Source organism: Amblyomma americanum, chromosome 1 (genome assembly GCF_052857255.1).
Source record: "Amblyomma americanum isolate KBUSLIRL-KWMA chromosome 1, ASM5285725v1, whole genome shotgun sequence".
Lineage (NCBI taxonomy): Eukaryota > Metazoa > Arthropoda > Arachnida > Ixodida > Ixodidae > Amblyomma > Amblyomma americanum.
The window spans coordinates 165,333,153-165,356,242 of NC_135497.1; the positions used below are offsets into that span (position 1 = coordinate 165,333,153).

At 49.2% G+C, this 23,090-nt stretch overlaps 1 protein-coding gene across 1 annotated transcript in view; it reads left to right on the plus strand.

Annotated features, from left to right (window-relative positions):
* LOC144114676 (uncharacterized) overlaps positions 1 to 23,090 on the plus strand; it is a 203,241-nt gene that overhangs the window by 19,470 nt on the left and 160,681 nt on the right. Inside the window, exons 2-3 of the mRNA XM_077648562.1 lie at positions 7,120 to 7,523; positions 11,848 to 13,824. Of these exons, the coding sequence (XP_077504688.1) occupies positions 7,120 to 7,523; positions 11,848 to 13,824 (2,381 nt within the window). The remainder of the gene's footprint in view (positions 1 to 7,119; positions 7,524 to 11,847; positions 13,825 to 23,090) is intronic.

Here is a 23,090-nt window from a genome sequence, read left to right on the forward strand (position 1 = left end):
CAGCATGAAGCTGATCACCATTTATCGTCTTAACAGGCAGAATGTGTGCCACTTCTTTAAAGGAACTTAGCTGGCTTTGAATCATGAACACATGCGCCGACGTCGCTGCTTCACTGGAATTGGCAGCGGCGCCGCATATGTTGCCACCTTTGTAGTCTAAGCAAGCTTTTATATATATTTCATCCAGCATCAGAATAACTGTGTGCTCATGAGGCTGTAGATTCTTGAACCTTTGTGCAACGTATTGCAAGAAATTATTGTTTGAGCACTCATTCTCTGGCGACAATCGGAAAGATGAACACACATTCCTGATAGTGCTGGGATGCGGCAGAATGACTGAGGCTGTTTTCCTTAAAAATTTGTACGCGTGTGCTGAAATTGTGTGCAAAATACATGCAAGAACCATAGTCTGTGAACTGTACTGGATGCGCTCTTTTCCAACAAGTAGCAACTGCTCCCGCATAAACTTCACGGTCTCTTTTTTGCTCTCATCCAGAGACGTCTCAAGCTTGTCGATGAGAGCAGTTATTGTGTTCAGAAAGTGAGAACAGGTTTGGTGCTCATCACCTAACGAGCCAAGACGTTCTAATAAATCCATCAAGTCGCTCACATCGCGAACAGAGTCAGGCACAACACCTTCTGCTACCCTGTTGATTTGAACGCCATAATGGCATGCACTGAGTTGCAGATCGCCGAAAACTGTCACTGACGCTTTCAGCCATGGTGTTCCTTCATCGACAATCTGCAGAAACATTGTGCACTGGGTCTGATGAATAACTGTCCACATTTTGGGTACTTGTGCAGTTTCGAGCCGCACTCGCATCTCTTCAAGCGTTGAGAAGAGACGTTGTTGACGCTGTTCCTCATATGACGCTACAGACTCTTCGAGAGCCCGAGCTAGTTCTGAAGCTTCCTGTCGGCTTCTTTTCACGTCAGGCGCCTCTCTTGTGCTGTGACCTGCCTTTGATAGGTATGACGGACATCCAGGGAACAAATTCGGCACAGATCCGAGGCGTAAACGAGGCACTGGCAAGTCCACCTCAAGCACTCTCCCTGTCCTCGGATCGGTGTACGTTGTTTTTCGCTCGAAGCACGAAGGATCGAAATGATCGGCGCACACCTGCGCAAACACGGAGTACACATTCAGTCTCACAAACATTACCACTACCGGTTATCCTGCCACATCGTTGCATCAGCAATTAACGCTTTCAATAAAGCAGGATTAACGCAGATGAAGTGGTACTAGAAAAGCTACAGAGATGCAAGAATGAGCTCACCTTGGTGTACGAAGTCGGCACAAAATCCTTCCGAGGAATGGCACGTGTCCATTTTCTCATGGTGTTCTCGTCTTTTGGAAATGAAAACACCTGCACCTTTTTTCCCTTCAGGTAATTGCCAGAACAACCCGGCACGCAACACTTATTGGGCATCGCACCTTCAACCTCCTATAACACGCATAGGAAGTCAGCAAGTAGCAAGCATTGAAACGCTGACTGCAGTATAGCACAGAGAAAGCACGGCCGTCAAGGCGAGGTCGAGGGTCACTCTGGCCACTGTAGCCGCTTCCGTGACGGCTCAATTTTAACCACATTCCTGACGGGAAGAAGGGAGGCCGGGAACGTCGGCCGGCGGGCCGTGACGTCAGAATTTTGGGCGCAGGCCTGAAAACCTGTCCAGGGGGTGTTGCTCAGTGGCCCACGACAGCTGCTCCCTTGCTGCTGCGGCCACCATCTCCGCCCTGCGACTGCACAGCCAGCAACACGCAGCCTTCCTGGGCTCCTCCACCACGGCGGAGTTGATGGGGATCCGGCTCGGGCTGGACCTGCTGCTCACCATCGGCCCTCCGCCGCCCAGGAGTGCTCTGCTGTGCGACTCCCGCGCCGCCCTCAGCCGCCTGCAATCTAACGGCCGCGGTACCCTACTAGTGCGAGAAATTCGCTTGCGCATCGAGCGCCTCGCGCAGAGAGGTTGTGTTGTGCGTGCACAGTGGGTGCCCGGTCACTGCGGCATCGCCGGCAACGAAGAAGCTGACGACCTCGCGACCGCTGCACACCAACTACCTGCCAGCGATCTGCCCCTTGCGCTGGAGGACGTGCGTGCGGCCATCCACGACCATCTCCGAAAGCAGCACCCCGACCCACGCATCGCGGGAGGTGAGCGCGTCGACAGTGTCACCGGCTGTCGCGCACTTACACGGTCACAACGTGCAATGATCCTCCGCGCGCGCATTGGCTGCGAGTGGCCCGGGGAACGACGGGTGCATCACAGAATCGCGACGAGTGTTGTGTGTGACGGATGCGGTGCTAACACTAGAACACCTGCTCCTTCTCTGTGCCGCGTTCGCCGATGCTCGTCGCGATATGCTCGCGGCCTATAGGGCGCAGGGCATACTACCTGACTCCATCAAGACGCTATTGTGGCCGCAGGGCAGTGCGCGCACTCGTGAGCGAACTTTGGTGAGCCTCTGTGCATTCCTCGAACACACGGGCTTGACGTCCCGTCTGTTCTCCGTCAGGTAGTTACACGCAGTGACCGAACGCTCCGCAAGTTCTACCTTGAACGATTAATAACTGGACGCCCCACTCCAGTTGTAACCAACACAGTGATGTGCGCGTGTGTCATTTAATTCCTCTAAAATGAACTAATCACGCGCACAACCTGGACACAATTCTTATTGTGTATATAGTTTGTACATATTACTTCTCCCCCTATCCTCTCTTCCTGTCCCCTCACCTCTTTCATTTCATTTCTTCATTCTGCCTGCTGTCCTTTATTTCCGCTGCCCCAGCTCAGGTGCTTCAGTATCGATGGCAGATGCCGGGGCTAGCAAAAATCTTTTCCTTCCTTTTTACTATTATTTTTAATAAAACCACTACCACCACCACCCTCTGAGCAAAGTAGCTTCTAGGAATAATTGGGTTTCGAAGCGGAGTCACCCTCCACTTGTTGTCTTCGACTTCCTCAGCGCGCGTGTTCGAGACGCGCCGGGACCTTGCGTTCCCATAAGCAGCAGTGGTAAAGCGTTATCGTACAATTCCCTTTGGTTCCATGCAGTCTTTTTTTCTTTATGCGTTCATGGAGGCAGAAGCGCCGGCACGCGCATGACGTCTCCAAGCGTAGCCAATGACGGCGGAACACGTGCAGCTCGTGGCGTCGCATATGAGCCAATCGCAGAGCGGAAAAGGCCTCTATAAAAGAGAAACAGCGCAGCCATTTTGCCTTTCTCTAGGGGCTCGACAGGCAGTCAAGACGTCCGTTTCGTTGATTTCCAGTTGTGTTTGTGGCCCCGCTATCTAAATGGAGAAAGGAAAGCGCAAAGACAAGAAGAAAAACGACTCAGCTGCTGGACCTCCAGGTGCGTAGCGAATTTCCTTCCGGTTCTGTGGCCTCCGCCGCTGTCTCGTTTGGGTGCTCGATCCCTTTGTTCATCTGGCGTCACATAGTGGTCGCTTTAGGCCTAACCTCGTGGGCTACGATGATTGTGTTCTAAAGCATATTTTTGCGAGAAGGCTGAACGAAATGCACGAGCTTCGTTACCCGTTTGTTTTCGCTATTATGCACCATCGTTTTTACGTGAGCGTGAGTGACCGTGACTTGAGAGAAAAAAAGAACCTGGTTTGGTTGAGCCGAAGCGACCTCGGCAGCCTTCTAATCGCGTTAAGGTGGGTTCACGTGCAAGCAAATGAGCGAGCAGAGCGATAGAGCGGCGCGTTGCATTGAAGAATTTGCACATTTATTGAACCTCTTTCCTCTGGCCGTTCGATGCGCCGCGACCGCTCGAAACGGCTTTGTGCGCCGCGGCGGCACAAATTGCTAGCGTTTCCGCTCCTATGTGAAGTGGCCTTTGGACTGCGTACGACTTCGCGTCTCCGGTCCTCGTGGTTCGTACAGTGTCGCCATATGCAACGCCAGTATTGGGCTCGATGCCCTCAGGCTGTGACAATAGCCTTGCTTTGTTCGAACAAAGCCCGCACGCTTAGTGAAATCGCGAAGCCTTCAGCTTGCTCAAGCTCCAACCTGCGTTGTGGACAATGCACTCTTTAGATATCATTAATATTAGGCTATTTTGTTATGACAACCAACGTTTTGCATTGATGCTGCAGTCTCGGGAATACTTGATGTTGCGGTAGCATTGCTATACGATAGAATGTATGCGGAATGAAGAAAATTACCAAATTCCAGGCATGCTACGAACGTCAGTGCTAACAGGTTATGTGAAATACCTAACTGAAGCGCATAACCCAATACAAAGGATCGCGTCGCTTCGCTTCACGTCATCTTTTGTTTTTAATTTTTTCTGAGAGGACCCATAAAAGGGGTTCCAGCCGAGCCGCGCATTTGTGACCGGCGGCGCGTTCCTGCCGTGAATGCCTTGCCGAACGTTCGCCTTGCGCACGCGCACTGTTCGTCTCGACGCTCCTCGAGCACGCGCTGCTGCACGCGTCGCCCGCGCGCCTGTGTGTTCCGTCCATGCTGCTGACCTCACACGGGACGGGTGCTGTGGAACGCTCTTCAGCTTGGTCAGTGCCTTGATCCACGGCACGTTTCCGACCGCTGCTGTCTCGTTTTAGCCCGTTCTTCTTGGTGCACAGCAACCTCTCTGCAGCTCCGCACCCCAGTCCCCTCAGCGCATTTACGATTCCTTTATGGTTTATTTGGGTTTAACGTCCCAAAGAGACTTAGGCTATGAGGGACGCTGTGGTGAAGGGCTCCGGAAATTTCGACCACCTGGGGGTTCTTTAACGTGCGCTGACATCGCACAGAACACGGGCCTCATGAATTTCGCCTCCATCGAAATTCGACCGCCGCGGCCACCGAACCCGCGTCTTTCGGGTATCGTGTTTCTGCTTCATTATTCTGTTACCGCCGCATTTTTGGCTTGGGCTATCCGCATTACCCGTCACAGTGGCTCAGTGATTAGGGTGCTCGGCTACTGTTCCGGAGTACCCGGGTTCGAACCCGACCGCGGCGGCCGCGTTTCGATGGAGGCGAAATGCAGAGGCGCTCGAGCGTTGTGCGATGTCAGTGCAGGTTAAATATCTCCTGGTGGTCAAAACTTTTTCGGAGACCCCACTACGGCACCTCTTTCTTCCTTTCTTTTTTCACTCGCTCCTTCTATCCCTTCCCTTCCGGCGTGGTACAGGTGTCCACCGAGATATGCAAGACGGTTACTGCGTTATTTTCTTTCCTCAAAAGCCAATTTTCAAAAAATACCTCTCCCCGGATTGTGGTCGCTATTTCTCGCGACTGCGTGTTTTTTTTGTTGTTTTTTTTTTTGGGGGGGGGGGCTGCCGGGTGAAGTCAAGGCGGCTTAACAGCTTGACGAGTTTGACCTTGAACCGAGGAGAAACCATGTGAGAGCTATGACGTCACTCAGCCGCCACCGTCGCGTTCATTGTGATCATTGGCATTGTCGTTCACGATGTTGCGGACTCCGTCGATTTTGAAGAAAGGAAGGGAATTGGGGAAGCGCGTTTCCCACAGCGAGCATGTGCTGACATTCTCCGTGACAGCAAGCGTTATCCGCGGCAAGAAACGTGCATTCTTTACGCCCGATATATAAATGAAAAAAATGGAAGGCTGATTCGACGGACGGTAATTCTAAAGTTCAGCCCAGGTCTCCGCAAGCCGCCAGCTACCGCTTGGCAGGTGTCGTGTTACGTTGCTAGCCCCCCTCCGGCATCGTCCCGTAGCAGCCGCCTTCCGGCTGTCCATTCCTCTCGCCGTGTCAGGTGGCGCTTCGCTCTGCTACTACGTGCCAACACGTCACCTGTCACACTCCGTAACACGTCATCTGTCAGGTAGCATGTTACAGCGACTACGATGCGGAACGCAGGGACGGGCGAGCTGCGCCCTAAACGGAATGAAACTGAAGAAGTCACTGCAGTTGAACACGAAGCGAAAAGTTTCACCACGTTTGGTAAAGCATTCATCGCATAGGCCGGAGAATAACCTTGGGCGACCTTCAGCCCAACCACGTTAGCCGTGTATGACCGTACGTGGTACAGTTATGGCGTCGCTCTTGACCCTTTACCCATGACCTTTAGTTCACCTCTGCTCTTTGACATTGGGTGATACTACGTCTAAGCCATGTCGTGTGTGTATATAATATAGAACGGCCGTGAATGCAGGCGCTGCCATGGACGAGCCTGAGGCACTTTGCAAGCGTCCTTGCTTTTCGCTGAATTCCAGGGTTAGCCAAGTTGTTTTTTTTGTTTTAGAAAATTGTTTTTATTCTCACGTATACAGCTAGACGAAAAGCGTGCGCGTGTGTCTCAAGTATATTGAATGCGCGGCGGGGTTTGTCGTTTGCCGCTTCTTCGTTGCTGTGGGGGGAGGGCTGATCACTTTTGTGTGAAAATTAAGACCCTGCGCGACAGCTATTGCCTCGCACTAAGTTCTTCAGTGCAAGGGCTATACGACGCTGTTTGGGGGAGCTGCATGTTTAGTCGCGTTTAGTCACGGAGCATGCCATTATCGGCTTACACAGCTGTCTGAGTTGGGACGGCTGTTCCGACCTGTTCTCTCGACCACAGTATACTGAGTTTTCGGTCACTGACCATGTCAACTATGTTAACTGCAGTCAGCTGACCACTTTCACATGGTCAGTAAACCGAAGATTCATTCTGCTGACCTGACCAGACGGCATTCCATCAAACCATCGACTAAGTACTCTATACCAGCTGTTTTTTCCCGTTGAGCAGACAAGGGAAGGGACGAGAGGGGCTCGTTAAGAAATACATGACGCAAGCCAACAGTGACCGAACCAAGGAGCATAGGGAAATTTAAAAAAAAATATTTTGTGGTGTTCATCAGTGGGGGCTTAATATGGCAATGACTTTTTAAATAGTCTCTTTGCGACCTTAAACCCCCATAAAAAGCGAAACTTTTTAAAGATAATTCATTAAAAGCAGAAGAAAAACAACCACATGCCGCCGGTGGGATCCGAAACCCACGACCTCTGAATTTCGCGTCCGGTGCTCTACCAACAGAGCTCCGGCGATGCCTGTCCAGTCTTCTGCTTTCGACAGTGTATATATGCGTGTCTTAACGATCGATATGATCGCAAACGCAGCCGATATATAGAGCCGGCGTTAAATGGGCATTTTCGGCTCGCAGCAGTGCCTTCGGCCAGCGGTGGCAACCAAGCCACACCTCCTGCTCCGTCGCCCGCCGGTCCCTCGTGGGTTTCGTTCGCGCAAGCACTCCAGCAGGGCGCCGCGGCCAGCCCGCAGCCGCGCGCCGTCAGCGGCGGCCCGACCACGGCCGCGGATCCCAGCGCTCACCCCACCGCTCAGCCCAGCGCCTCCCGTCCCAGCTACGGGGCCGCCGCCGCCGCGGGTTCCGCCAAGGTAGCTTCCAGCAGCCCCCGGCCTGCATCCGCAGCAGCCGCCGTGAGTGGCACTCAGCCGGCAGCAGCTGCCCTACCACCGTCGCCACCAAGCACGCCGCCCGTCGCGGTGACACAGCAGACCCCCGCAGCTGGCGACCAGGCCACTTCAGGCGACGTTGTCAGGATCAAGGTGCGTACTGTTTTCCGAAAAGGGCTTCATCTTGAGCCATGCCATGTAGTTCGTTTAACCTCGTTATAAGGAAGCTGAAAGTTCGTTCACGGCTGTTGCTTCGTTATATGCACTGTTGAAGGAGCTCCCGAGGGGAATCGTAATTCCTTCGTTATATTCATTATTTCGTTATAAACCATGCTGTGCATCTCGTTATGCCAGCGGTCCAAATACATTTGAACCTCTTTACAACGAAGTTGAAGGTTTCCGGTGGTTACTTCGTTATAGCTGTAGCTTCGTTATAGCCCCTGATGGCCGAGCTTCCACGTGCAATCATTTCTTCGTTATATAAGTTGTTTCGTATTAAACCGCTTCGTTACAAAGAGGTTCAGCTGTTAGCTTCAAGGCAAGAGGAAACCTCACCTCTCCAAAACATCGACTTAAGTGGACGGTACGAGAACCGAACTCCGGTATAATACAACTGAAGAAAGAAGCGGCATGTGCCTCTCGATAGAGGCCCTCCAGCAAATGGCGTCGACTGGTTCCCATGACGTCATGGTTACTCAATCCTCTTGGACCTGTGTGACATCTCAGGGAGTGGCATATGAAAGGATATGAACCACCGCTTGATCAGATTGACAGCGGCGCCCGGAGAATCGGCCGACGCCGTAGGCTGCAAGGCGTCCTTTGAAGTGCATCCGTCGCTTCTTTCTGGAGTTCCAGCCGACTACAGGGCTTAGTTTTTACTGCTGAAAAGTGCTGTGGGTAGCAAGCATCGTGGTAGTGCATGACGTATAGGGCGCTCTGGAAGTGAAACGTAAGATTTAGCTGCTGACAATGCCTAGATCGAGAACAACGTTTCGGAACCGCTACGGGTTCCTTGGTCAACAATGAGGAGGACAAGGCGAGTGGCTGAAATTTAAAACCGAAGTTTGTGACGTAAAGACCGTACTTAAATGAGTGGTTCGAATCAGACCGGGCAGCTAAAATACATTTCGATGAAGGCGAAGCGCTAAGGCACCCCTGTGCTTTGCGATGTCAGTGTACAATAAAGATCCCCAGATGATTGAAATTATTGCGGAGCCCTCCACTACAGCACCTCTTTCTTCCTTTCCTCTTTCATCCTTTCCTTTTTCACTCCCTCCGTTTTCCCTTCCCTTATAGGGTGTTTCATGTGTCTGCCAATATGTGAGAAAGATACAGCGCCATTTCCTTTCCCCAAAAATCAATTTTCAATTTTCACAGTTTCTTCTGTGAGGTTCAGGGCCTTAGTCTCACCTGGATAAAGGGTGGCTCAAGCAATTGGTGCGTCGTCAGGTTTAGCCTTGGAGTTAACTACTTATACGCCGGCGGCCGAGTGTTTTGTTGCCAGCGTATGAAATATTGTTTTTAAAGTGAAAGCTTTACTGGCCACAGGTTGAGCAATTTTGCATGATTCCTGGAGAGCACGTGGAGCAGTAATGACACATGGCATTTCTCTCTTTCGCTCTCTACCCACTACTGTGCATGCCCCACTAGTAGCACTGAGCCACAGGTGTTCCACCTGCCTTTCCTCAAAATCCAACTTTCAATTTTGTTTTCTCTTTCCTCTTTCCCTCCCTCCTTTATCACTTCCTTCTTGGGGTGGTTCGGGTGTCCACTGAGATATGTGAGATGGTTACTGTGCGATTTCCTTTCCTCAAAAACCAAAGAAAACAAGTTAGTGGAAGGACTTTGTAGAGTTCATTGGAGTTCACAATTTTGCAAAGACTATTCATTTTCACGAAAGGAAAGGCGCACAACCAGGAAAGGTGCACAAACGGCTCTGCGGGACAGTGGAGAGCTCAATCTCGCTTCCCCTTTGTATATCCTGGATTAGCTGGGCTAATCCAACCCGCCGCGGTGGCTCAGTGGTTAGGGCGCTCTGCTACTGATCTGGAGTTCCCGGGTTCGAACCCGACCGCGGCAGCTGCGTTTTTATGGAGTCAAAACACTAAGGCGCCCATGTGCTGTGCGATGTCAGTGCAGGTTAAAGATCCTCAGGTGGTCGAAATTATTCCGGTGCCCTCCACTACGGAACCTCTTTCTTCTTTCACTCCCTCTATCCCTTCTTTTATGGCGCGGTTCAGGTGTGCAGGGATATATGAGACAGATGGTGCATCATTTCCTTATCCCAAAAAGCAATTATTATTATTATTCCTATTATTATTATTATTATTGGGCTAATCGACATTAACTTTTCTGGCGGGAGGGGGGGGGGAAGGAAATGGTGCAGTACCCCCAACCGCCCCCGTAAGGGAAGGGACAAGGGTGGGGGGAGTGAAAGAAGAAACGAAGTAGTGCCGTAGTGGAGGGCTGAGGAATAATTTCGACCTCCTGGGGATCTTTAACGTGCACTGACATCGAACAGCACACGGGCGCCTTTCGCCTCCATCAAAACGCAGCCGCCGCGGTCGGGTTCAAACCTGCGAACACCGGGTCAGCAGCCGAGCGCACTAAGCACTGAGCCACCGCAGTGAGTGCATTGTCTTTTTTATTCACGCGTTAAATGCGCTTTCACTCCAAGCGAAATGTTGCACTGTCGAGCCCAAACTTCCACTCTGGCAAACTGATGTTTCCTTGGGCTGTAGCTGTTGATTCTTATAAATTACGCGTCTGCACATTGTCAATTCATAGAAAGATTCCCGTATGTTGCTCATCTTTCACTTTTAATGAGCGGCTGGTGCGTCTTTCCGACCTCCACGAATGCCGAAATTTCCACTGTAGTTCCTTGTGCCGAGCTTCGGTGCCGGGCGCCGGTTTGTTTCATCATGAATAATTAAATTTTTCCAATTTTTTTCACCCCAATCGAGACCATTTCTGTGGGCGACCTTGGACATGTGACGTCACCAGCTGCATGCCCGTCGATATTTGCTCGGAGATTGGTCAAGAAGAAAAAAAATAAGACCTTTGTTTTTGGCCATTTCACACAAACAGTGGTCTGTCGCTTACAGTCTCCAGTTTAGTCAGTCAACGCACCGAGAGGTTCTGTGACAGTATGCATGACGACAAGCCTTGATCTCGGCGTCATACTTGGGGAGAAACCGAGTTTTGGTTTCGGCGTTGTTTGTTTTTCCTGTTTTAAAGAGCTTCTACTGAGGATTCTGAAAAACGGTTTTTGAGGCACAGAGAAGGGACTCTTAAGAAATGTGATGCGAATGGGAACACAATACCACGTCTAAACATATTCAAAATAGCCCACATTTTCCCTTTGAGTGGTTCAGAAACCTTGCAAGAAATGCTTCTACAGCTGTGGCACCATCATGGCCTTGGTTCACTGTATAAATAATTTAAGGCAGAAAAAGAACAAGTAATTACTGTCTCGCTTTTGATGAACACCGCGACTACGCAGTGCGGTTCCTTGATTTTGCAATCGTCCCGATCGTCCCTGTCATATGCGCTAAAAATAGCACAAGGCTCTGAAATATAATCCGAGGAAAGTACAGGGTCGGCTAAAAGTTCTCAGGCCAAAGGGTCTGCTTTTGAGCTGTATTATCAGGCAGACATGACACCACCAGACTCAGAATATCCGTAGAAAGCGGAAGAGGTATCGTTCTGTGCTCTGGGAACCTTGATAGCTTTATTCGCGTCTTAAATGCCATGATATACCGATGAAACAAGCAAGCCCTCTGGCCCCGAAAATTTTGACCAACCGGGTACAGAACCTCGCTCAATCACTACGTTCTCTCGTCATAAACATCGGAACCAAATATTCAGAACCCACAATCCCGAGCGAAGGTTGGCGAGCTCTTTCCAGTGACTTTTTCACGCCCGCGCATTTCTCCGCCTCGCGCTCCTGCGTATTTTTGTTCAGATGTGTCTGTCGGTTAGATTCAGAAGTAAGGCAGCTGCTATGGCCGCTGCCAGTAATAAGCGTCGCTTCGGCGGTTCAGGAAGCCCCCCCGACCCCATTCTACAGGGGGGGGGGGGGGGAATCCCGAACGCATAGGCAGCCGGCGGTGGGGCCGAGTGGGTAGGGCTGGCTGAACAGCGCCGACCTGTGAGCATGAAAAGAGTGATGAAAAGATATAGAAAGGCTCGAAGACGCTGAAATTTAAATTTTGACTGCACATAACTTCGCTTGCACAATACATTTTAAACATTGTCACTGGAGGATATTCTTGTTCAAGCGCTGTCCTTTAAAGGGCTCGCTATAATGCACGGGGTGCAGGAGGCTTTTTCCATTAAGACTCACCGGAACCGGTCCTGCGCTGTAGTGTAGATCGAAGACCATTCGGCCAAACTTATGTGACGCTCAACACACGAAAGAGTGCGTCCATACTTAATTGTTCATGCTCTGCTCTAATTACCTCCAAACACGGCGCAGGAGCTCGAGCGAACCCTACCCTCTCACTTCCCACGGCGGCCTGCCCACGGCCAGCTGGGCCGGACCATACAACTTCTTGCCAACCACTTCAGCATCGAGATACCGACTGGCAGCGTCTACCACTACGACGTCGACATCTCCTCGGAAACTGCCAAGGAGACCAAGGTTCCTGAGCAGAAAAAGTACCGATGCCTCAGTACAAAGATCAACAGGATTGTCATCGAGCTCCTAGTAAAGAAGTACCGGCAAGACCTGGCCAACTGCATCCCGGCTTTCGATGGCCGCAAGAACCTGTACACGCGCCGCCAGCTCAACTTCCGCGAGCGGACATTCACAGTCGACCTCGAGGAAGACCAAAGATCCCAGAAGTTTATAATCAAGATCCAGTACGCGGCCACAGTGAATCTGGAGATCCTGCATGGCGTCTTCCAAAAGCGCGTACAAACTGTGCCCCAGGAAGTCCTCCAGGCCATACACATCGTCTTGAGGCACAGCCCCTCGATCAACCTTGCACCGGTTGGACGCTCGTTTTTCAGACCGCCGGGACCCAACGAGTACAATGACCTCGGAGGAGGCCGGGAGGTGTGGTTTGGCTACTACACGAGTGTTCGACCCGCCCAATGGAAGCCCATGCTTAACGTCGACATGTCAGCAACAACATTCTACGAGTCGCTTCCACTGGTCGACTTCATGTGCAGGTTCTTAAGCGACAGCCGTCGTGTGTTGACGCCCGCAGACTTCCGGTCATTGCGCGACAACCAGTACGTGCGCCTGAATAGGGAGCTCAAGGGACTCCGTGTCAAAGTGACGCACCTTCCGTACCCGCGCAAGTACAAAGTGGTCAAGATCACGAGGGAACCTGCGAAGGAAATCTATTTTGAATCAGAAGGTAGTCAGATCTCCGTCGCCGACTACTTCCAGAGCCGCTACAGGCGCTTGTCGTACCCGAACTTCCCTTGCGTGCAGAGTGGCAGCCCGACGCATCCGGTCTACATTCCTCTGGAGGTGTGCGAGCTGGCCGAAGGCCAGCACTGTCGGAAGAAGCTCGACGAGAGTCAGACCGCCGAGATGATCAAGCGCACGGCCAAGCCGCCAGCCAAGCGCTTCCAGAAGATTCGTCAGTCTGTGCGCGACATGGTCAGCAGCTCGGACAAGTACCTGCGAGAGTTCGGCGTCAAGATCAACACTGAGCCCACTCAGGTTGTGGGCAGAGTGCTCGACCCGCCATCTCTGGTATTTGAGAACAACACCATGTGCAAGCCGCGCGACGGTACGTGGGATCTCCGAGGGCAGCGCTTCTACAAGGCGATGTCCATGACAAAGTGGATTGTTCTCAACGTGAGCCGCTTCGCGCACAAGGATTCCCTGGAAAACTTCATCAGGATGCTGATCCGCATCGGCCAAGAACTGGGCATGCGCATTGCGCAGCCGCTTGCGGTCATCACGTTCGACACAAACCGCAAGCCCATGCGGACCGTTCTCACGGAGCAGCGCAAGCAGTACCCGCAGTTGGAGATGGTTGTGGCAGTGATAACAAAAGCCACGAACTACGCTGAGATCAAGCAGGTGGCAGAGACTGAGCTCTCTCTGCGCACACAATGCATCTTGGACAACAACGTGGTCCAAAAGTGCAACGCAGCGCTCATCCAAAACCTGTGCCAGAAGATCAACGCCAAGATGGGCGGTATCAACAATAGTCTCCTGATGCAGGAGAAGCCGAAGCTGTTTCATAGGCCCGTGATCGTCATTGGAGCAGACGTGTCGCACCCATCGCCTGGAGACAAGGTGAGGCCATCCATCGCCGCGTGCGTCGGAAGCCTAGACAGTGTACCGTCCAAGTTTCACGCCACCATTCGGGTACAGATTGAAGACTCCAAGGCTAAGGCGCGTGTGGAAATCATTAGAGACCTGAAAGACATGATCAAAGAATTGCTACTGGCTTTCCACCACGCCACCAGGCACAAGCCCGAGCGGATCGTCTTCTACAGGGACGGAGTGAGCGAGGGGCAGTTCTTGGAAGTCCGTAACTATGAGGTAAGTAACTGCGCCTACTACTATACTGTGCCCACTAAATGCTCATCTTGTTAAGACAGTTTTTCCCGCATTCAATGTCACTAGTGTCATTGGATAACCTTTGTCTTTGGAGAAGCCGACTAGCTGTGCATATACGTAACGACACCGAATTGATCTCCACAGGGATATAATTTCAGGACATCCAGGATATTCATTTCTGGAGACGTCTTGTCGGCGTTAGTTGACCTCAGCTTGATCGTTTCTCTTCAAAAGGTGGTAAACATCCAAGACTGAGGCCTCTGGCGCGGTTTTGTACGTATCCGCTCCGCCTCTCATCCTTCTTACACACGGGCGATTATAACTGCTGTGCAGTTGACCGTCCGTTGAGCTGAACGACAGTTCGAGGTGTTATACCCGTGCCACACGGTCAAGTTTTATGTCATTAATTACTTAGTAAATCAATTTTTAACGCAATTGGCGCGGTGCCACACACTTGTATTTAATGACATTAGACAGACTAACTGGCGTTTGCGACCTTCTGAGTTCGCCACACCTCATTCGCCCGAGATCTGTATACTCTTTTCGCCATTCCGCATGCGGAAAGACATGCAACTTTTTTGTGTGAAGTCACTACCCAGAGTATAATCGTTTATTCATAAACAACACTATTTTTAATAGGAATTCATATGTACTGTTATCCTGTGAGCTGACACACGAGTTCTACTTTTACACACTTGTCAAGCAAGAACAGTGGCATTTTCTACAAAATAATTTTTATATTATATTTGAAGGGCATTGCTGTTATACTTTCTCATTAACACTGTTTATATTCAGGGCTTTTTTTTACTGCCTTGAAGGCGGTATCGTCACCGTGACTAGTTAAATTATTTATTTACTTATATACAGATACCTTATAGGCCTCTGGAGAGGCATTGTGTAAGGGGGCGATACAGAAGTTAGTGAGAAATAGGCCAGAAATCCAAAAATCATATTAAAAGTACAGCAAAACACACAAAAAACAGGTGAGTTCAGATAAGATATCGCAATTCATTAACAGGAATAAAAGTAAAAAACCACTCTGCTTCATGAAACAAAAACAGGAGAAATGCACGAAGATTTATACAAAAGCCAAAGAAAACATATCAGGCATAAATGAGCAAAGCTGCGCATCACGAAACCGAAGAGGCAATAGTCTCAAGCTGCTGAAAACGAAGTTGTACGAATCCTGAGTATTTAAATGACGTGCTAACCGTTATCAACGAAATGTTTGGGTAGATGTTCGCGAAAGGGGTCTTGATTAGCCTGCAGGGCGGTGCAGTCCGGAAGATCGTTCCAGAGACGAATGGCACGCGGGAGTGACGAGAAGTTGAAATCATGTGTGTTGCCATAAATTCGGCATAGCTGCAGTTATAAGTAGGAGGGACGTTGTAGATGTGCTGGCGGTGAATCAGTGGCATGGACGTATTTGTGAAAGATAGATAAAAGGGCAGTCTCGCGACGAATTTGCAAAGGATGCATGGAGCGAAAGTTTGATCTTCAGTTGGGTTGCACTGGACTGATAACTGTAATTTTGCCAAAATGAGACGACAAGCCCGATTCTGGACAGCTTCCAACTTCTCTATTAGATATTTCTGATAAGGTGACCAGATGGATGAAGTGTACTCTAGCTGCGGTGCTACAAAAGTAATATAGGCTTGTTTACGCATGTCAGGGGTAGTGCATAGCAGGTTACGGCGAAAGAAAACTAGTGACCGGGAAGCATTAGCGAAAGTGGTGGATGTGTGTTCAGCCCGAGAAAAGTTTGGTGAAATATGGACGCCTAGATGCTTATACTGCGTATTCCGAGCCAATGTATCGTTATTATTGCGGTATGGAAAATTCGAAGTTGCGCATTTTCGGCTAAAAGTATTTATATTACACTTCGAAATGTTTAGTCATTAGACACGTTTTACACCAGTCGTTTATGCAATCGAGGTGACTTTGAAGTTCAAGGTGGCCATTAGTAAATTTTATTGGTCAATGAATAATGCAGACGTCAGCAAATATGTGTATCTAAGATGAGATTGTTGCTGGCAGGTTATTAATGTAAATTATTAATAGTAATGGACAGAGGAGGCTTCTAGCGCCGCGCCCGATGTAACATCGCAAACAGGAAATTAATACTTGTTAACAACGGTGTACTGCTGGCAATTAGAAAGAAAACTACGGACCCATGACAGAGTTAAAGAATGTAATTTAAGCGCACAAAGCTTAGATATTTGTCGGCAATGTTCTACCCGATAAAATTCTTTGGCAAAGTCCAAAAAGGTGGAAGTGGGCAGTTTTCGTGCGAGTGTTTGTTGCCACTTTTGAAAACCGGTACAACCTTTCCTATTTTTCAACCGGTGGAAACCTCACCTGTAGATATTGACTGCTTAAAGATATGAAGGAAGATGATTTTGGAGACAGAAATGGCATTTCTTTAGTATTTTGAATTGATTTAATCGACACCAGAAAAAGAGAGTACTAGGTTATTTATCAGGTGTACTAAGCCATCAAGTGTAATGTCAACCGGCGCCATGTACGGGTAACCAAAATCAGGTACATACGAGACGTTAGGATTATCTTCTTTGGTGAAAATATATGCGAAAAACGAGTTAAATGCTTTAGGACATTCAGCATCGAAGTAGGGGGTGCTGTCAATATCATGTATTGATATATCATTACTGACACTGTTCGGACGTATTGTTTTGAAGGACTTGCTTTTATTGTTCTTAAGTAGCGCAGGAAGGGCTTTTTGAAAAAAAAAAATTTTTTCGTCACAAAGGCCAGAACAACAGAGGTTTAGGTAGGTTTTATATTTACCCGGCGCGCAGGGCGAACATTTGTGCTTTGTATTTTTGTACAACCGTTTTTTTTCTTATTTCTCATGCATTGATGCTTTCTTGTAAAGCAAGTGTTAGGTTTATGATTTGATAGCGTGATAAGCGGGACATGTTTGGCTACTATTTCGGCGAGCTTGCCTGTAAATTGAACCCGCGGTTATATTCTACTGACTTATATTGAAAAGAGGGTGTCCGAATATTATCAGAAAACATTTGAATTTCGTCATTTATTGGATTGTAATCTCCTCTGTTTAGTTGCGAATCAGTAATGTCAATAAATCTGCCAATAAATAATAATGTCGTTAAATCTCGACGTGTAGCGCCAGCTCCGAAAATAATGGCATAGGCAAACTTAAGGCTACAAACATCTAGAAAGTGCGCGTGTGGCACGGGTAATAAAAGGCAGCGCCACCTGCTGTTGAGATCTCAGCTCAGTGGAGATACGCAGTTGGACCAGTCTACTGACCCGCTGCATCGGCCGAGTCGGCGGCATTTCCGGCTGCCACATTTTGCTATCTTGGCTAATATAAGTACAACTACAACTTCCATTATAGTCGGATACAACTCAAGAACCCAGCAACTCAAGAACCCTGAATGGACTCTCTTGCAGCCAATGGCATAGACCAATTCTCATGAGCCTGCTTGGGTAACCACGTGGCGAATGCTAGATGAAAGGGGTTAGTCTCCCCCCTCACAGGGAAGACTATTGTCACTGCCACAGCGCACACCGCATTGTCAGCCTTGATGGTTCGTGATGATAAGCCGAAGCCATTGGCTGGAAGGGGGTCCTTTTACGGAGAAAATCGGCTTCATTCTTGAGTGTATCCGACTATATTCGGATTAGTGTAACCAGAAAAAAAAAGCCCGAGAAGTGGCACCAGTAAAACAACGGCTGAGCGGTGAAGCCGGACGTTCCTGTACTGAATTTTTTTTGGCTCTGTGTGGTTGTTCACTACAGGTAGACTGAAACGCCAAGCTTGCACAGAAATTTTTGTTGAGTGAAGTCAACTAGGTGGTCAATGCGCAGAGTTATGTGCAAACCGATCACGTGATCCGGAATGTGGACCGCGTGAACTCAATTTAGAGGAGTATGCCGAGTAACTGCAGCCGACTGTTATTCATTTAAGCGTCAGTTGGAAAAGCTGCACTTCCGTTGAACTGAACGGTAGCTGAAACGGCTCGTTTAACCAGAGTACAACCGATAATAGCATTGCTTAAAAAAACGGTGATCTTCGCCGTACACTCTTTGTGAAACGACAATTGTATAAGATACGACAGCATAGTTCGTGGACATCCAAATTGTTTGGTTTACATTCTGAACTAGGTAGATATCGTGATGATTCGAATGGCCTTTCAGCCTTGACCGACATTTTTTGTTTCCGCTCTCAAATCTCGCAGGTGAGCGCCATCCGGCTGGCGTGCAAGGAACTGTCTCCCAACGAGACCTACGAGCCAGCAATTACTTTCATCGTGGTCCAGAAGCGGCATCACACGAGGTTCATGCCCGCCAACGACCGCGACGGCGTGGGCAAGTGTCGCAACGTCCCACCAGGCACGACCGTAGACTCGGTGGTCACGCACCCGCTGGACTTCGACTTCTTCCTCTGCAGCCACTTCGGCATCCAGGTAGGCGTCCTCTTCTCCGCTCTTGTTGCGATTGTCAGTGGGAAGAAATGGTCTGCGGTGTTTTCGTTTATGAATTTGCGGAGGAAATAGTCCGGGCGCCGGCATCGCCAAAGTCGTGTCGCGTCGTTAATGCGCTACAAATTCCAGGAGCGCCTGCGGTGTAGGCCTTCCACATCTTGAGGAAACGGAAGCATGGTTTTCGAGATCACCTACGCGCGAAACTGTGACGGAAGATTTCCGCTTTACATTGAGTCCATCAGGAGCGCTGTGTGTGACTGTGACGTCATCGTTCACCTTTGGGGAAGCGGTATCGGAAGTTGCGCATGGGGGGCCTCTATGGCCAGTGCTCAGTGATGCTGTCATGTGGATATGGTCATTGGTTTTTATTCTCGAGGTGGCGTCTACTGAGACATGATTGCAGAAGGTTGGGTGAAAAGAGAAGCGCTTGATGTTTAGCTCGTACGTAAAAGATGGAAGCGGCTTTTAAGTCTCAAAAAACGGTCAAAAATTGATTTTTGTTTAAATAGTCGTGTCGGCTTGTATGCCTCGGTGTTTATGCTGTCCCGAAGTCGGGACACCGACATAGATGACGATGACCGACCAATGCGCTGATGACAGCCAGCCAGGAAATAATAGTTATTCACTGTATTTATTGGCGCGAGGGCATCTAAGGCCAGATAAAGCCGGAAACATGTTGTGCATGCGGCATTAGGAGCAGGGCAAGTGCATGGGTTGCTCATGGGCACTGCCGGTTTTTGTATATTGCGTTTAAACACTGTCCTTCCCACGTAATGGCGCATTTAAACCGCAAACACCACGCCACGCCACATCGCACCACAAGCAGGACCACACCGCACCACCACATACCTCGACACGACGCGACACAACATGACACGGCCCTTGGAATTCTCGCATGTGAATAAGTGTACTCCTCGGCGCACCCGCAGGGCACCAGCCGGCCGGCCCACTACTATGTCGTGTGGGATGACTCCATGTTCAGCGCGGACGACCTGCAGAAGCTCAGCTTCTACCTGTGCCACACATACTCCCGATGTGCAAGGAGCGTGAGCATCCCGGCCCCTGTGTACTACGCGCACCTGGCCGCCTTCCGTGCAAAACACCACATCGCCAGCAAGCTGGAGACGTCCGGCGCGGTCAGCCAGTCGTCTGAGGGCGGCGGTGACACAGTGTTGACTACTGCCCAATACGTGGAGGCCGTCAAGGTGCTGCAGGAACTGCAGGCCTCCATGTACTTCGTGTAATGGAGGAGGTTCTCCGCTGCCCCTGCATTCCGGTTACGGTGAGCCTGGAGGCGCACCACTGACGTCATACCCAACAGTTCTGGAGAAAAGCAATCTGGAACGGGAAAACGTTTAAAGGCATTTGCAGGGAGGGTGTTATATAGGGTATAGGGAGGGTATTATGAGCGCAGTGTTCCTCATATATTGTAAAATTCTACTACAACGATCAATATATCCCCAACCTACCGCCTGCAGGCTTGCATTTTTTTTTGCTATTAACGTTTTTGCTACAGTCCAAAGTGTTCCTCATTGGTTTTCTATTACAGTCATAACTGCTCGATGCGAGCAATGGAAACAGTATAAAAGGAAGATTTTTCCAGATATCGGAAGAATGGGCCTTGAATATTTCAATACCAGAATCTTACACTTTCCCAAATTTCAATTTTTTTTGTCGAAGAATGTTGGACATGTGCGCAAGACGTAGAGGACAAGATATACGTGACACGCAGTGGACATCTTCTCCCGGCCCTCTTGGCGTTGCACTGTCGTGTGTTCAAGGCGCAGGTGAAGTGGTATGCATGGGATGGACGATAAAGATCACCGCTTTACGAATGCCGTATAGCAACATTTTTTAATGCGTTTTGTTGTAGTGAGAGACGACTTAACTGTTAAGTGCTGCTCCGCCCACATTTGGGCCGCTGCATCGAATTCCTCCACGAGGAAAAAATTAATCGGTTATAAATTCGTTTTGTGTTACCTAAACTAGAAGTTTACCACCAGACGAAATTAAAAACGAGAGAATTTTGATCCAAATTCTATGATCGGAACTTAAAGTGTTTCAGTTTGGTTCATTGTAAGCTACACATCACAGATGCGCAACTGAATAGGAACATGAACACAAAGCGCTTGCCCTGTGTTGTGTGCCTTTCACGTGTTTAATTGCGCTTAGTTCAGCTGTGCATCTTCTATGAGCGCACAACCAAAATTTTCCGTTAAATATATATGCGCCTAATATGCTTTTTTTTGTCGTCCTAACAAAATGTTATTGACCACTGTCCGGCGATATTTTCTCTTTTTCTCGCTGCCTGCGCCCCGACTTGCTATACTCATATATGCTGTATGTATTGCAGGCAGAGAAGAACCTGAACTGAATTTAACCGGCTTTCTGCACCTTGAGAGCATTTCATAGCTGCACAAAAATGCGATCTAACTTTAAAAACCGCAGCCTTCGCGACGTTCAACTGCATAGCCGTCAGCTAGTTGTCAAGCCCCGCGGGTGTCCCTTTGCGATAGATAGAGCGAGAAGCCCTTTAATTTAAACAAGAGATTTTAGCTCGCATGCTACACTCTAAACACAAACAAACGCCTATATGGGAGTAAGAAAGAGAGTAAGCTGCCTCCTAGCGGATAGGACAGCTTACTTCCCTTTCTTACTCCCTTTTTACTCCTTTCTGTTTAGAGCATACTCTACATGGGGAAGAGTATTGTGGCGAAAATATCGTAAGGCGAGAAGCGCGGAAAATATCTTTATAGCAGTAAAAGAATAAAAAAACAATAAATATAATCTAAGCATAAATGGGCAGTCAATTTGCGCTGAGGTACATGGACAAGTAATGCTACAAGATATTAAATGGTGATGCGCAGTATGTCCTACAAAGGGGCTATCAGTGTTCACTGCATGAATAGTGCATAGTGGTGAGACTTCAATTCATAGCGGTGAGTTGTTTTCTATTTGCCTATATAGGCGACATTGGCCTTTTCGAGCGGATGCATGGATCTCGGAGTTCGTTCTGTGAGATCGCTGTATATGCCATTTGTCACTGTTTTTCAGCATTCTCTATAGATACCAGTGTGATGAACATAGAGATCAAAAATCTTTCTTTGTGATTGGAAACAATCGCAAAAAATCGGAGACTATGAAATAACGGATTTATTTTCTTGGAAGAGATGTATGATCAGTATCTTTCAGTTGTAGCTCCGCAAGCCTGGTATGAGCAACTACTAATCGGTGGTTTTCGTTGTTAGAGGCTCGGGCTGGCTTTGATTCAAATTCGACGGAACAATTTCCAGGTTAGCGTAAGTCAGCCAAGCCGCCACTAATTGCACCTTTTGTTTTCTTGCAGGCTCGCAAGGCGAAGGATTTCCTTGGTTTTGTTCTTGCATGTGCTGTCCGAAGAGTGCGGGAGCCTACATTGTTGTTTGCTGTTCTTGTGCCTTGAAATCTATTAAGTTCTAATAAAAAAAGGTCGATAAAGTTGGCCGTTACATGAGGTTTCCTTGTCTTGCAGTCACTGGCGCTTGCATTGGCCAGCGTTGTCCGGATCCAGTCTTTTCAACTACAACACATGCTAAAAAGTGATAGGGTTTTGAAACGTAGTTAAGCCGAGTAGAGGTGCGAAAGCATGTGTTTGGCTAGGTTGGCTCAAGGTTTTGCTTGGCTGGTTGTGTTTTGCTTTGCTGTGATATTGGGCTAAGGTTAAGCTCTGAAAGAGGTTAGGCTGATCTGATCTGTTCACGCCGCAGATGGAAGTTGATATAGACGATGACGTGCAATGGACAGCATGAGTGAGTGTGGTTTTTTGACACGAGGCGTGATCGGCTGCGGAGATAGCACAGTGCTCCTTGTGTAGTGGTGAGCGAATCTGATCTGTTCGGGCCTCCGAGGGTTCATCGCCCAGTCGCAGCAATACTTATATTTTATTTCTTCATGCGCCTAGGTTGACACTCAAAGTCAAGCTCCGCGCAAACTCGGTCAGCCGATTAGACTTCGTGAGCTAGTCCCTTCCCAAGCAGCGCAGGCAAATTGGCCAATTTTGCGAATGACTGATTTCACTCTGGTGATAAAAATTTGCCAGTATATTCTCAATATTGGGCCGATTAGTTGTGCTGCTGGGTGTCAGTACTTCGCGCACCTTTGTGTGCGCACCGAGACACCCTTAGAGCGCGTGGGGGTAGCGGTCTCGGTGCCAAAAGAGATGCCATTGACTCAATGTGCCAAGCTCAGCCGGAGACCAGCTACCAAGAGCCGAGGGGGTTGGTCGTTTGGTGCCCAGCCTTCGCCGGTCGCAAGCCAGAGAATGGGTCGGAGCCAAAGGTTCACAAAACCAAACAAAGCTTATACAGCAGAGAGACGATACAGAGGATTTCGCAATCATTCGTACGAGCACATACAAAGTGATTTACAAATACAGTGCAACTCATGCAAATTAACAATCGAGAGAGATTACAATTCAACAGAATCTGCATTTAAAGCGCACTAACACAGAGAGAAAACAAACACAATTTGTTCACCGGGCACTGGGAGAGTAGACGACCTGAGGAGCACGACAGGGCCGATCCACAGACTGGCGCACGTTACCTCGGTGGTCCGTGGCTGGTCGAGTGGTGTTCTCCCGGGAGTCGTGCGTGCGCGCATGTCAATGTTCCCGGATGTTCCCTCTGAGGACACTTGACTGCATGCCTCAGGCCATAGCGCCCGCATGCATGCCGGTAGTGTTCG